At 34.8% G+C, this 11,889-nt stretch overlaps 1 protein-coding gene across 1 annotated transcript; it reads left to right on the forward strand.

Moving 5' to 3' along the window:
- Positions 1 to 917: 917 nt before the first annotated feature.
- On the forward strand, positions 918 to 2,942 carry LOC149197706 (UDP-glycosyltransferase 74E1-like). Its single transcript, XM_089403971.1, has 2 exons — positions 918 to 1,651; positions 1,778 to 2,942. Exons 1-2 carry the CDS (start codon positions 1,156 to 1,158, stop codon positions 2,743 to 2,745), a joined length of 1,464 nt encoding a protein of 487 aa, XP_089260097.1. The 5' UTR covers positions 918 to 1,155; the 3' UTR covers positions 2,746 to 2,942.
- Positions 2,943 to 11,889: the final 8,947 nt, after the last annotated feature.

Below are 11,889 nucleotides of genomic sequence, written 5' to 3' on the forward strand. Positions count from 1 at the left end.
AAAACAAATAAACATATCTATTAACATAATTATTATATAAATTTGTAAATTAATTTTCAATTATTATTATATAAATTTAAATGTATAAATAAAACATAAAATTTCTCAATCAAAATTACAAATGCAAATCAAATAAAAATACACTTTCATAAACTTTAAAATAATATTTAATGTTTACATAATTATTAATTTAATTTGTATTTATCCTTCGGCTCCTAAAACGAAATAAATTAAATACAATCCACATATATGATGATACAAACAATGATTGAATTTCTAAATAATAAGAGTGCAAAAACATTAAGATTGAGCTTTTTCTTGGAGATCAGATTAATGAGATACGCTGATTTTGACGATTTGCCTGCAAACAATCAACCTTACAGGTATTGTAAAGTGTCATTGTCACGATCTCGTGCGTTGAAACGAAACAACATTGTATGCTCCATTCCACAAGTTGGACACGCAATTCAAACCACAGTGTTGCAAGTGGACAGGAATCTTGGAAAGCGTGCTGCAAGTGGCAGCTGTCCGTTATCTGTTCGGATTAAGAGGTTTCACTGGTTTACCCACTTCCTAAACTTAAATCGTCCTTACTTTAAAATAATGCGTCGTTTAAATCGTCCTTACCTGTCGCGGTCCTTCTTCTGTAGTACATGGCGGCGGGATGGATGACCCTTCCTCATGCACATGGCGCGGGATGGATGACCTTTCCTTTATGGTAAGCCATGCTCATGTATTTACATTCTTGAATCCTCCACTGTCACGGTCACTGTCAAAGCATTCAATACCCTATAGCATAGGAAATATAGGAAAATATGGCTTTCCTATAGGGTGGAAATAGCATTCGCACGGAGAGCCTGGGAAATTGCCATGTTCCTAAATGTTATATTCGATTTCTCTGACAGTGACAAGTTTCTGTGGAGAGACATTATTGTTGCTGTTCCGGCATGTATCTGGACCATTCACTACAGTTATCCAGATACGACTCATCTGTAGCGAACATGTATCATTTATTTATATTTAGAAGCCCAACCAGTAAATCATCTCAACAGGGAGTGGGAGTGGGAGTGGAGCTAAGAGAGCCTCCGAGCAGAGGGATTTTCAATATTATGCGACTCTGTAGAGTAAAAGTTAATCCTTGGAACTTAGAAGAGGATGGTGTCTTTCGGGGAGCTCCAGTACAGCAATCTTCACGTTTTGATTGTGCCCTTTCCGTTGCAGGGTCATATCAATCCATTGCTGCAGTTTGCAAAGAAGCTGGTCGCATCTAAAAATCTCCGGGTCACGTTTGTGACGACCGAAGAGAACCGACACCGCATGTTACGGGCGCAAGATGCAGCACTGCCCGAGACTTCAAACTCCTCTGTGAAAGTTCAATTTGAAACAATCTCGGATGGATTTCCGGTGGATTTCAACCGGTCGAAAGATCTCCAACTGTGGTTGGACATGTTATGCAAGATAGGAGGACTCTCGTTAACAAATCTCATAGAGAGGCTAAACGCTCAAGGCAGCAACATTTGTTGCGTCGTATACGATTCTCTCCTTTACTGGGTTCCGGAAGTTGCAAAGAAGTTTAATATGCCTGCAGCTTTTTTCTGGACGCAATCCTGCGCAGCTTACTCGATCTATTACCATTTCAACAGAGGACTGGGTATGCTTTCAATTGAAATTTGATAGGAATCTTTATGTTTTAGAATATTTTATGATCGGATTTATTTGACATAACCATATTCATTTTGTTTCTTGAAACTGATTTAATCTTCTTTCCTGTGTTCAGCAATCTCGCGCGATGAAACGGGGAAAGCGAGTGACAAGATACAAATACCCGGGCTACCGCTGCTGAACGTATCGGACATACCTTCCTTTCTGCAACCCTCTAATCCCAACGGCCCTCTCTTGCGGCTTGTAATGGATCAGTTTAAGACCTTATCGGACGCAACATGGATACTGGGAAATTCGTTTGACGGACTCGAGTCCGAAGAGGTGAACTCAATGAAATCGATAGCTCCGATTCGCACCGTCGGCCCTCTCATACCCTCGGCTTTCCTGGATGGACAGGATCCCGAAGATACAGACTTCGGCGCACATATGTGGAAGTCGGTAAACTGCGTGGATTGGCTAAATACGAAGGAACCGGCGAGCGTTGTGTATGTTTCCTTTGGAAGCCTTTCTGTTCTTTCAAAAGAACAAAATGAAGAGATAGCTGTTGGGCTGAAGGCTAGTGGATATTCCTTCATATGGGTCATTCGTCCATCTTCTTCCGAAGGGGAGATTAACACTGAAGAAACCTTGCCGGAGGGTTTCCTCGCCGAAATCTCCGGGCAAGGGTTAGTTGTTCCATGGTGTCCACAGTTGCAAGTGCTTTCTCATGTGTCCGTTGGTGCATTTATGACGCACTGTGGATGGAACTCGACGCTGGAAGGCCTCAGTTTAGGGGTACCCGTTTTGGCTGTTCCTCAAGAGAGCGATCAGACGACGAATTCCCTTTACGTCGCAGAGATATGGAAGACAGGACTGAAATTAAATAAGCGACCCGCAGATGGACTGGTGGGGAAGGAGGCTGTGGAGAAATGTATAAAGATTGTTATGGAAAGCGAAATGGGTGTAGAGCTGAGGGAGAACGCTTCACGGTGGAAGAAATTATCGAGGGAGGCAATGGGAGAAAGCGGATCTTCCAATAAAAACATTCAAGAATTTGTTGAGGATATTGCTTGCAGAGCATCCTCATTGCCATTATCCGGTTAGTGCTATCATGGATTTCTGAATAAGGGAATAATACTATGCTGCAGTAGTCCCTGCCGTCCCTTTAAAGAAAGGTTCATATGGACATTGTCAATTCGCGAGTAACTTGTAAGTAGGGCGATACGTCGACTCTTTAATTTGGAATAGAATTTTCCTATATTAAATGGATGGTAGATTTCAGAGTAGGATATTTTTAGTCATACGATTTTTTCTTTAATTATAATTATTAGATGGATGGTAAATTTTGGAATAGAATATTTTTAATAGATTTGAGTAAAATAATTGAAATTTATTTGCCAAAATAATTGTATTTGTTTTTATTTTAATTAAATTAATTAATTAAAAAAAAGTCATATGAAAAAAGAAATGAATAATAACTTTTTAAACATGTATTGATAAATTATGGTATTAGTCTATAATATTATAAAATAAATTATTATTATAAAATGGAAAGAAATTTGAATCATGTCATATTTATATATATATTATTATTAATAATAATAATATAAAATTTTATTAAAATTTATTATTTTTTAGTCATATGAAATTTTGATATTAATTATAAATTCATATTTGTGACTGTTTACCCACCATTAATATTTAATTTATATCCCTAATTTATTTGCATTCATTTTAATTTTTTGATATTATATTCCTTTTACCCTATCAATTTACAGAATTTTATTATAGTTAAATTTGTATTTCTAAATTTTCAACGATTAACCTTTTTACATAATTTTTCCAAATTATTAATATTTTATAAAACACCATATAGCAAATTACTTTCCGTTTATTAATCCTATAACACTCACAGGAATAACTGCAAACACATTTTAGTTTTGGGAAATGCGTTTTCACAAATTGACTTTGATTAGCGCTCCATTTTATTTTATTGGTTGAGACAAATAGCTAAATCCGAGTTTGATCGTGGTGAATGCGTTTTCCATATACCATTTGGTTAATGATAGAATGAGCTGTGCTAAGATTGGTTTATGATCTATGGCTAATATATGGTTTCGTGATATAATTTGCGATAGTTCGTTGAGAGTTTATCGACAGTTACCTTAGTGATAAAATTGGTAAAGACTCTACATCAAGGTTATAAAGTAAAAGAGTTGGCAGCCATATAATATATTTAATGCTTGGCTTCAATGCTGAATGGCTTTAGTTAATAATATAATTTATGCATATTTTTTCTGATAAATACAAAAATAGATTTATATTTTATTAGTGAATTAATATGAACGATTGAAAAAAATTATTTATTTATTTATTATTCACACTAATTTTAGTAATAAAATTGATTAAGATATTTTTAGCAAGAGTGAAAATTTGATTTTTTTTATAGACTATTAGGGGTTATTCCAAGTGCCATGGTTTTTCTTGAATAAGGGTGATGAGTCAGTTTCCATTCACGGTTAGCAGCGAGAGATGGTTGTCCTCACTGTAAATGTTATATGAGAGCGATACATATCAGACTTACAAAAGGATTGGATAATTTTCGAAAATTTGTTTAACCTGCAAATCTTCTAGAATTTTTCTGAGCCACACAATTTTCTTTGTTGCTTTAGCTATTGCCACATATTTTTCCTCTGTTTTGGAATTTGCTAGAATTGATTGTTTGCATGACCTACAAGAAACAACTCCCGATCCAAGACTCATAGCATAACCTGAAGTAGATACCCAAGTTTCTTTATCTGCATCAAAGTCTAAATCAAAGTATCCAATCAAGATGAAGCCGCCCACCTCTGTATACCTGAGTCCAAAATATTGAGTTCCCTTTAAGTACTATAGAACTCTTTTTGCAGCAGAACAATGTTTCTCACAAGGCTTTTGCATAAACCTGAAGAGGATTCCAGCAACAAATAAAATGTTCGATCTGGTAGTAGTCAAGTAGTTGAGACTTCCTACAATTTATCTATACTTTGTTGCATCCTCAAATTAGTTTCCTTCAATGGATGTGAGCTTAAAGTTTTGTTCCATTGGAGTAGTCAAAGTATTGCACTCACCCATGCCAAACCTATTCAACATATCTCCAATGTACTTATTCTAAGAGAGGAATATAAACTTCGGATGTTGAGTTATTTCAATACCAAGATAGTAGTGAACATAGCCCAAGTCAATCATTTTAAAACCTTTCCTCAATTCCTTTTTTATGGATGCAATGTAGCTCTCATTGTTCCCTGTCATCAAAAGATCATCTACAAACACCACAAGATATACAATTGTTTTGAAAACTTTCGTTGAAAAACAAAGTTGCATCATCAAGATCATAATGTTTGAAGTTGAGTTTCAGAAGATGCTTAGTTAACTTTTCATACTAGGCTTGCGGTGCTTGCTTGAGACCATACAAGGATTTCACAACCTTTCATACTTTGTGTTCTTGGCCCTTCACAACAAATCCCTTTGGATGGGACATAAAAGCATTCTCTTTCAGATCTCCATTCAAGAAAGCGGTTTTTACATCCATTTGATAGACTTTCCAACCATTCTAAGTTGCTAATGCAAAGATCGTCGAGATGGTAGCCCTTTTTTCTGTGGGGGAAAATTATCCTCGTAATCAACCCCTTCCTTCTGTACGAAACCTTTTTCCACAAGCCTCACTTTGTGCTTGTCAATTGAGCCATCAGCTTTATACTTGTTCTTGTAGACCCAGTTGTAGAAATTTGGTTTGGTTCCCAATGGAGGATCAACCAACTTCCAAGTGTCATTACTTATCAAGGCATCATACTCTTTTTGCATTGCTTCTTTCCATTTACCATGAGAAGCGGGTTCTTTGAAGGAAGTTGGTTCAAAATATGAGGATAGATTCACTTCAAAATCATAAGAAACATCCATATCAATAGGTGAATCAGAATCATCTACATTACCTCCATTTTGCCTGGTTGAATTTCATGTTCCTATCTTTTCAACCTCATTAGGATGAACACTTTCAAGTGTCTTTGTCAACCATTTTGGAGGACCTTTCTAAGATGGTGCAGGTTGTTTAGTTGACTGAGTTGGGACTAAATCAAGGTTGATTCTCCCAATTCATTTGATCACATCACTCAAATTGTCATCAGTGGCTGGAGCTTTATGTCGGGGAGAGAGTGCTTCAGAAGAAAATTCCACATATTGATCTAGTATAGGAATCCCCCCTTCAAGATGTGGAGTGTGATTATCAAATTCTTGAAATCACTTTGCATGTCCGACTCTATCTAAGCAATCAAGTTGTCGCTCAACAACATTGTGAGCCTTGGAAGATTCAAGAAAGATCGCATCTCTAGATACAACAAACTTCTTATTAACTTCATCATAGAGATGATATGCGTTGGAGGTATTTTAATACCCCAAGAAGATACACTTATGACTCCTTGCACCAAGTTTGTTTATTTGTTCCTTTAAAGGTATCAAGGCATAACAAGTGGAACTGAAGACCATGAGATGCTTTATCGAAGGAATGTGGCCATACCACATTTCACATGGGGGCTTCACTCAATGAACCTTTGACCTATCATCTGCATTCGTGGCATATTAAACAATACCCCTAATTTGACTACATATTGGAAAATACCCCTAACAATCACATTATTTAACACCCTACCAATACTAATCCAATAAGCCTTCCCAATCTAAAAAACCCCTAATTCCAGAAGATATTGTGGGTATCCATTTTTTCATTAACATTTTTTATACCCCTTTATATTTTTTCATTGACTTTGAGCTCAATTTTTTATACCTACCAATATAAAATCCCTTTACCCCCTATATATCCCCCAATATATTATGCCATTTTTTCCTCAATATATATCCCCTATTATGAACCCACGTGGTATGGTATTGCTCCCCCAGTGAAGCCCCTATGACATTTCATAAGGAATCTTGTTTCTAATAGCATTAGAAGGACACCAATTCTTTATATACACAGCACGTAGAACTGCATTAGCCAAAAACATCAATTTTACATTCTTGAAAAACATCATGGAATGTACCATATTAAGATTGTCATGTTACTTCTTTCAGCTACTCCATTATGTTGGGAATTATAAGGCACATTTGTTTGATGTTTGATCCCATGTTGGTGAAGATAGTTTTCAAATTCATTTGAAGTGTATTCTTTTCCACTATCGGTGCAAATAGAGCCAATATGAGATTGTGCATTATTTTCAATCCATGCATAAAAGTTCTTGAATGTCTGAAAAGCGTCAAATTTGTTCTTCAATAAATAAACCCAACGCATTTTGGTGTAGCCATCAATAAATGTCATCATATATTTATTTCCATTTGTAGAAGGAACATGCATTGGGCCACATAAATCTGAATGAATGAGTTCAAGTTTTCTATGTTCTCTGGAATGTGAATCATGAAAATATTGTTTGTTATGCTTTCTTAGAATGAAAGCATCACATTGCTTAAGTTTCCTAGGAATTGTAGGCAAACTAGTAACAACACTTTTCTTCAACATACGAATGTTGTCCTAATTCAAGTGTCCAAATCTAGCATGCCATAGAAAACTTGATGGAAATGTATCTTCATGATAATGAGAATTGTATGAGAATTTTTGTGCATGAGTAGAGGTACCTTGCATCTTAAGAAGTCTTTCTTCTTCTATCCCCGTCATGACAAGTAAGTGATTTGATGCTTTTATGACCTCAACCTTGCCATCGAACATATGAGTGGAGTGTCCTTGCTCGCGGATGTGGACCAAGCACAACAAGTTTCTCCTCACCTCTAGGAGGTATAGAACAATTTGAGCCTAATGGTGACAAGCCTCGATGGCTTGAGTTTTGACTTTTCTGCAAAGTATATTTCTCCATCAACAATTTCAATAAATTCTTCAAAACAATATCTTCTAAAAGTCATGTGAAAAGTTACTCATGAATTAAGTAACCAATCATTTTTCCAAGAGGCAAGTGAATCATTAAACAAGTCTTCTGTTATTCGAATATTACAATGTGCCACAAAATAATGAGCAGATTCAGGTGCTTTGCCTTTCTCTTTGTCATGAGTTTTAACCTTGGCCTCATTTATTTCCTACTCAATTCTGTCCTAAAGATATTTAGATGTCGATGCATCATGTCCATCTCTATTGAAACATATGCAATGAAGATTAGACTTTTCTCCTTGAAACTGTCTGCCACCCCTGCCTATAAAATTTCTTCTTCCTTTACCTCTTCGGCTACCTCTTCCTCTAGAAGAATCTTGAGTATGATTCTTCTCTTTATGTTCAAGACACACAACTTCTTTAGAAGACTGAGGAGTTGTCTTCTTCCCAGAAACCTTCTCTCTCTCAGCAAACTTCTTCTCAAGGGAGGCAAAGGTAATCTCCTTGAGGTTTCACTTGCTTGCAATGACTCAAGATAATTTGAATAAGTGGAATATAGTGCATTGACATAAGCTATAAGAGGAATGTTTGTTTGAACACCAGTGGTTTTGATATCATGCATAATAGATCTTACTTTTGATGCTTAAGCAAAAGGATCATCATTTTTCAATTCAAGACTGAATAATTTAATCATCAATTAGACAACTTCAAGTTTACAGAGTGAGTCATAAAGTTCCTTCAACTTATGTAAGGCTTCAAAACAATTTGAAAATGGTGAAATATGATGACTCACCTCTTCATTTATAGATGATGCAATCAAGGCATAGGCCTTTTTGTTCTTGTTTTCCCAAATGGTAATCTTCTTATCCGAGGTGGCCTTTGCAGGTTCATTATCTCCTTCTCTTATACAAACTCCTTTCCACAACTCATCGAAAATGAGAGTTTGTTTTATCTTCCTTAACCAATCAGGATAGTTCTCCTTTCCCGGGAGAACTACTCCAACAATAGATATCAATGAATGTATTAAAAATGTACTCTGCTTCCAATATATCAAAAAATTTTACTTCTGGTGGAAAAAATATGCAGTTCTAGTGGCAAAAAATGCACTTCTGGTGTAAAAATAGTAAAAATTGCACTCTGATATATAGAAAAGAGGTATTACTTAGGGGAGGTTTTATATGGGGGAGGTTGTATGTGGGGGAGGTTGAATTGGGATTCGGTATTATCAATGTGGTGGGAGCGTTGTATGGGAGTTGACTAGGGGAGCAATGCGTTATAATGAGCAATTGCAGCCGAGTGACCCAGGCTCGAGGGAGAGGTCTGAGAGGACAAGGCTCTGAGCAACTATTGAAAATGTGAGTAGGAGGGTGGAGGGGAGGAGTTGGGCTGTGCGGTAACAAGGAGCCACGATGGTGACCAGTGGAGATTGTGTACAGTGTGGGGAATCCTGAGGTCGATCCTGGGACAAGTGTGTGGGAGGTATCACTGTAGGATGCCATGATCTAGGTGGATGTTGGTGGCCACCCACCTATCCCACTTGGACCCCCACAGTTGTCTCTTTCAGTTTTTCAGTTTCATAATTGTAGCGCAATTTACTATTTTTAGCAGTTTTTCGGGTCCCAACTATGGTATGGTTCGCTACAGTGACTCGAATAAAGGTTGTGATGGTTGAGGGTGTTGTGGGAGTGAGGTGAGGAGTCACTTGTGCAGGGAGGTAGCGAATTCGAGTATGGTATGCCGAGGGAACAGAGCGCAGTTGGAAGGAGAAACCATTGTGAGGAGCACAGTCGAGGACAAAGACTGTGTATGCCAATAATTGAACTTGAATACCTGGTATATAGTACTCATAAACTTACAAAATTCATAAAGCAAAGCCTATAATCTTTCACCAGAACGACCCAGAAAACACTATAGGATTCGACTGCGCAGTGAGGGAGAACGTCTTACACTGGTTTATCTAAATGCTTAGCAATTCAAGAAAAAATCACAAACCATCTGAGCAATTTCGACTGAATTCCATGCCCACAAAAATGATTCTTGAATAATCACAACACATACTAAATATCTATAACAAGAAAAGTCATGTAACAAAAGTAAATGTTACCTCAATATACATAAGGGCAGAACCATTCCCTGCAGACTGCAGAAATAGAAGAAGGGAGTTACAAGGGCATAAAAGCTAAAAATGGAGTTGACTCTGATACCATGTCAGGCCAGGAGGTAACTCCACAATGCGAATTGTGTTTTTGCATTAAGATTGCTCATGGATATATACATGGAGGGAGAGACTCTTGGGCTTCACCTCCCAGTGTCTCTTCATATTCCCAATCTCCTTATTTTCTATTTACATTATTTACATGAATTTCCTAATCCCAAAGATTGATAGGGAATAATACTATGCTGCAGTAGTCCTTGTCGTGCCTTTAAGAAAGGTTGATATGGACATTGTCAATGAGCGAGTAACTTGTAAGTAGGGCGATACGTCGACTCTTTAATTTGGAATAGAATTTTCTTAATTTAAATATAATTATTAAATGGATGGTAGATTCTAGAATAGGATATTTTTAGTCATACGATTTTTTCTTTAATTTGGAATAGAATTTTAGTAATTTAAATATAATTATTAAATGGATGGTAAATTTTAGAATAGAATATTTTTAATAGATCTGAGTAAAATAATTGAAATTTATTTGGCAAAATAATTGTATTTGTTTTTATTTTTATTAAATTAATTAATTAAAGAAAAAAGTCATATGAACAAATATAATATGAAGAAATGAGTAATAACTTTTTAAACATGGATAAATTATGGTATTAGTCTATAATATTATAAAATGGAAAGGAATTAGCATTATAAAATGGAAAGAAATTTGAATCTTGTCAGAAAAATATATATATATTATATTTTTATTAATAATAATAATTTAAAATTTTATTAATATTTTTTTAGCAATATGAAATTTTGATATTAATTATAAATTCATATTTATCACTGTTTACCCACCATCAATACTTAATTTATATCCCTAATTTATTTGCATTCATTTTAATTTTTGAGATCATATTCCTTTTAGCATATCAATTTACAGAATTTTATTATAGTTAAATTTGTATTTCTAAATTTTCAACGATTAACCTTTTTACCATAATTTTTCAAGTTATTAATATTTTATAAAACACCATATCACCAATTACTCTCCGTTTATTAATCCTATAACACTCACTTACAGGAATAACTGCAAACAAATCTTAGTTCTGGGAAATGCGTTTTCACAAATTGACTTTGATTAGCGCTCCATTTTATTTTATTGGTTGAGACAAATAGCTAAATCCGAGTTTGATCGTGGTGAATGCGTTTTCCATATACCATTTGGTTAATGATAGAATGAGCTGTGCTAAGATTGGTTTATGATCGACGTTAAATATATGGTTTCGTGATATAATTTGTGATAGTTCGTTGAGAGTTTATCGACAGTTACCTTAGTGAATTGGTAAAGACTCTACATCAAGGTTATAAAGTAAAAGAGTTCGCATCCATACTATATATTTAATGCTTGGCTTCAAAGCTGGATGGCTTTAGTTAATAATATAATTTGTCCATAATTTTTTTCTGATAAATAAAAATATAGATTTATATTTTATTAGTCCATTAATATGAACGGTGGGAAAAAATTATTTATTTATTTATTGTTCACACTAATTTTATAATAAAATTGAGTTATGATAAGTGTTCTCACTGTGTAAAAAAAATGAAATTGATTAAAACTCCAGAGCATCGTTATAAAGTAAAATAGTTTGCAATGTTATTATATTTTTAATCTTTGGTTTTAATCGTAAAAAGTTCTAGTTGTTTAAGTATATTGTTATGATATAAATAATGGATATTTTGAGTTAAAATCAAAATTTATATTTTTGTAGTAGATAAAATATAGTTTGCACTGTTATTATATTTTTAAACCTTGGTTTTAATTGTAAAAAGTTCTAGTTGTTAAGTATAATTTTTATGATATAAATCGTGGATATTTTTTGGTTAAAATCAAAATTTATATTTTAGTAGTAGATAAAATTATTGCAGATGAAGATTATTCTCTAAGAAAAAAATAGGGATTTGGTTATTGTTCACTTGACACTTGTTAGGCACATAGTGATCGCAGAATATTAAATAGAGATTTGGTGATTGTTCACTTGACAGTTGGTAGGCACATAGTGATTGCAACAATATTTCAAGGAACCTAGGTGGGGTGATAACAACCATTTTTCCTAACCATCCAACTTAACCACAATTGACTTGATGATAGTATTTATATTTACATAAATTTCACATTTCGCTATGTAATAATATT

The sequence above is a fragment of the Pinus tabuliformis genome, chromosome 2_2, assembly GCF_031772625.1.
Source record: "Pinus tabuliformis cultivar Carrire ecotype Pingquan chromosome 2_2, CPIR1, whole genome shotgun sequence".
Classification (NCBI taxonomy): Eukaryota; Viridiplantae; Streptophyta; class Pinopsida; order Pinales; family Pinaceae; genus Pinus; species Pinus tabuliformis.

Excerpts from the sequence above, each read along its gene's own strand:
- LOC149197706 (XM_089403971.1), top strand. The coding sequence starts at position 1,156 with ATGGTGTCTTTCGGGGAGCTCCAGTACAGCAATCTTCACGTTTTGATT. Across the intron at positions 1,652-1,777 it reads CCATTTCAACAGAGGACTGG|CAATCTCGCGCGATGAAACG; the intron begins GTATGCTTTCAA and ends TCCTGTGTTCAG.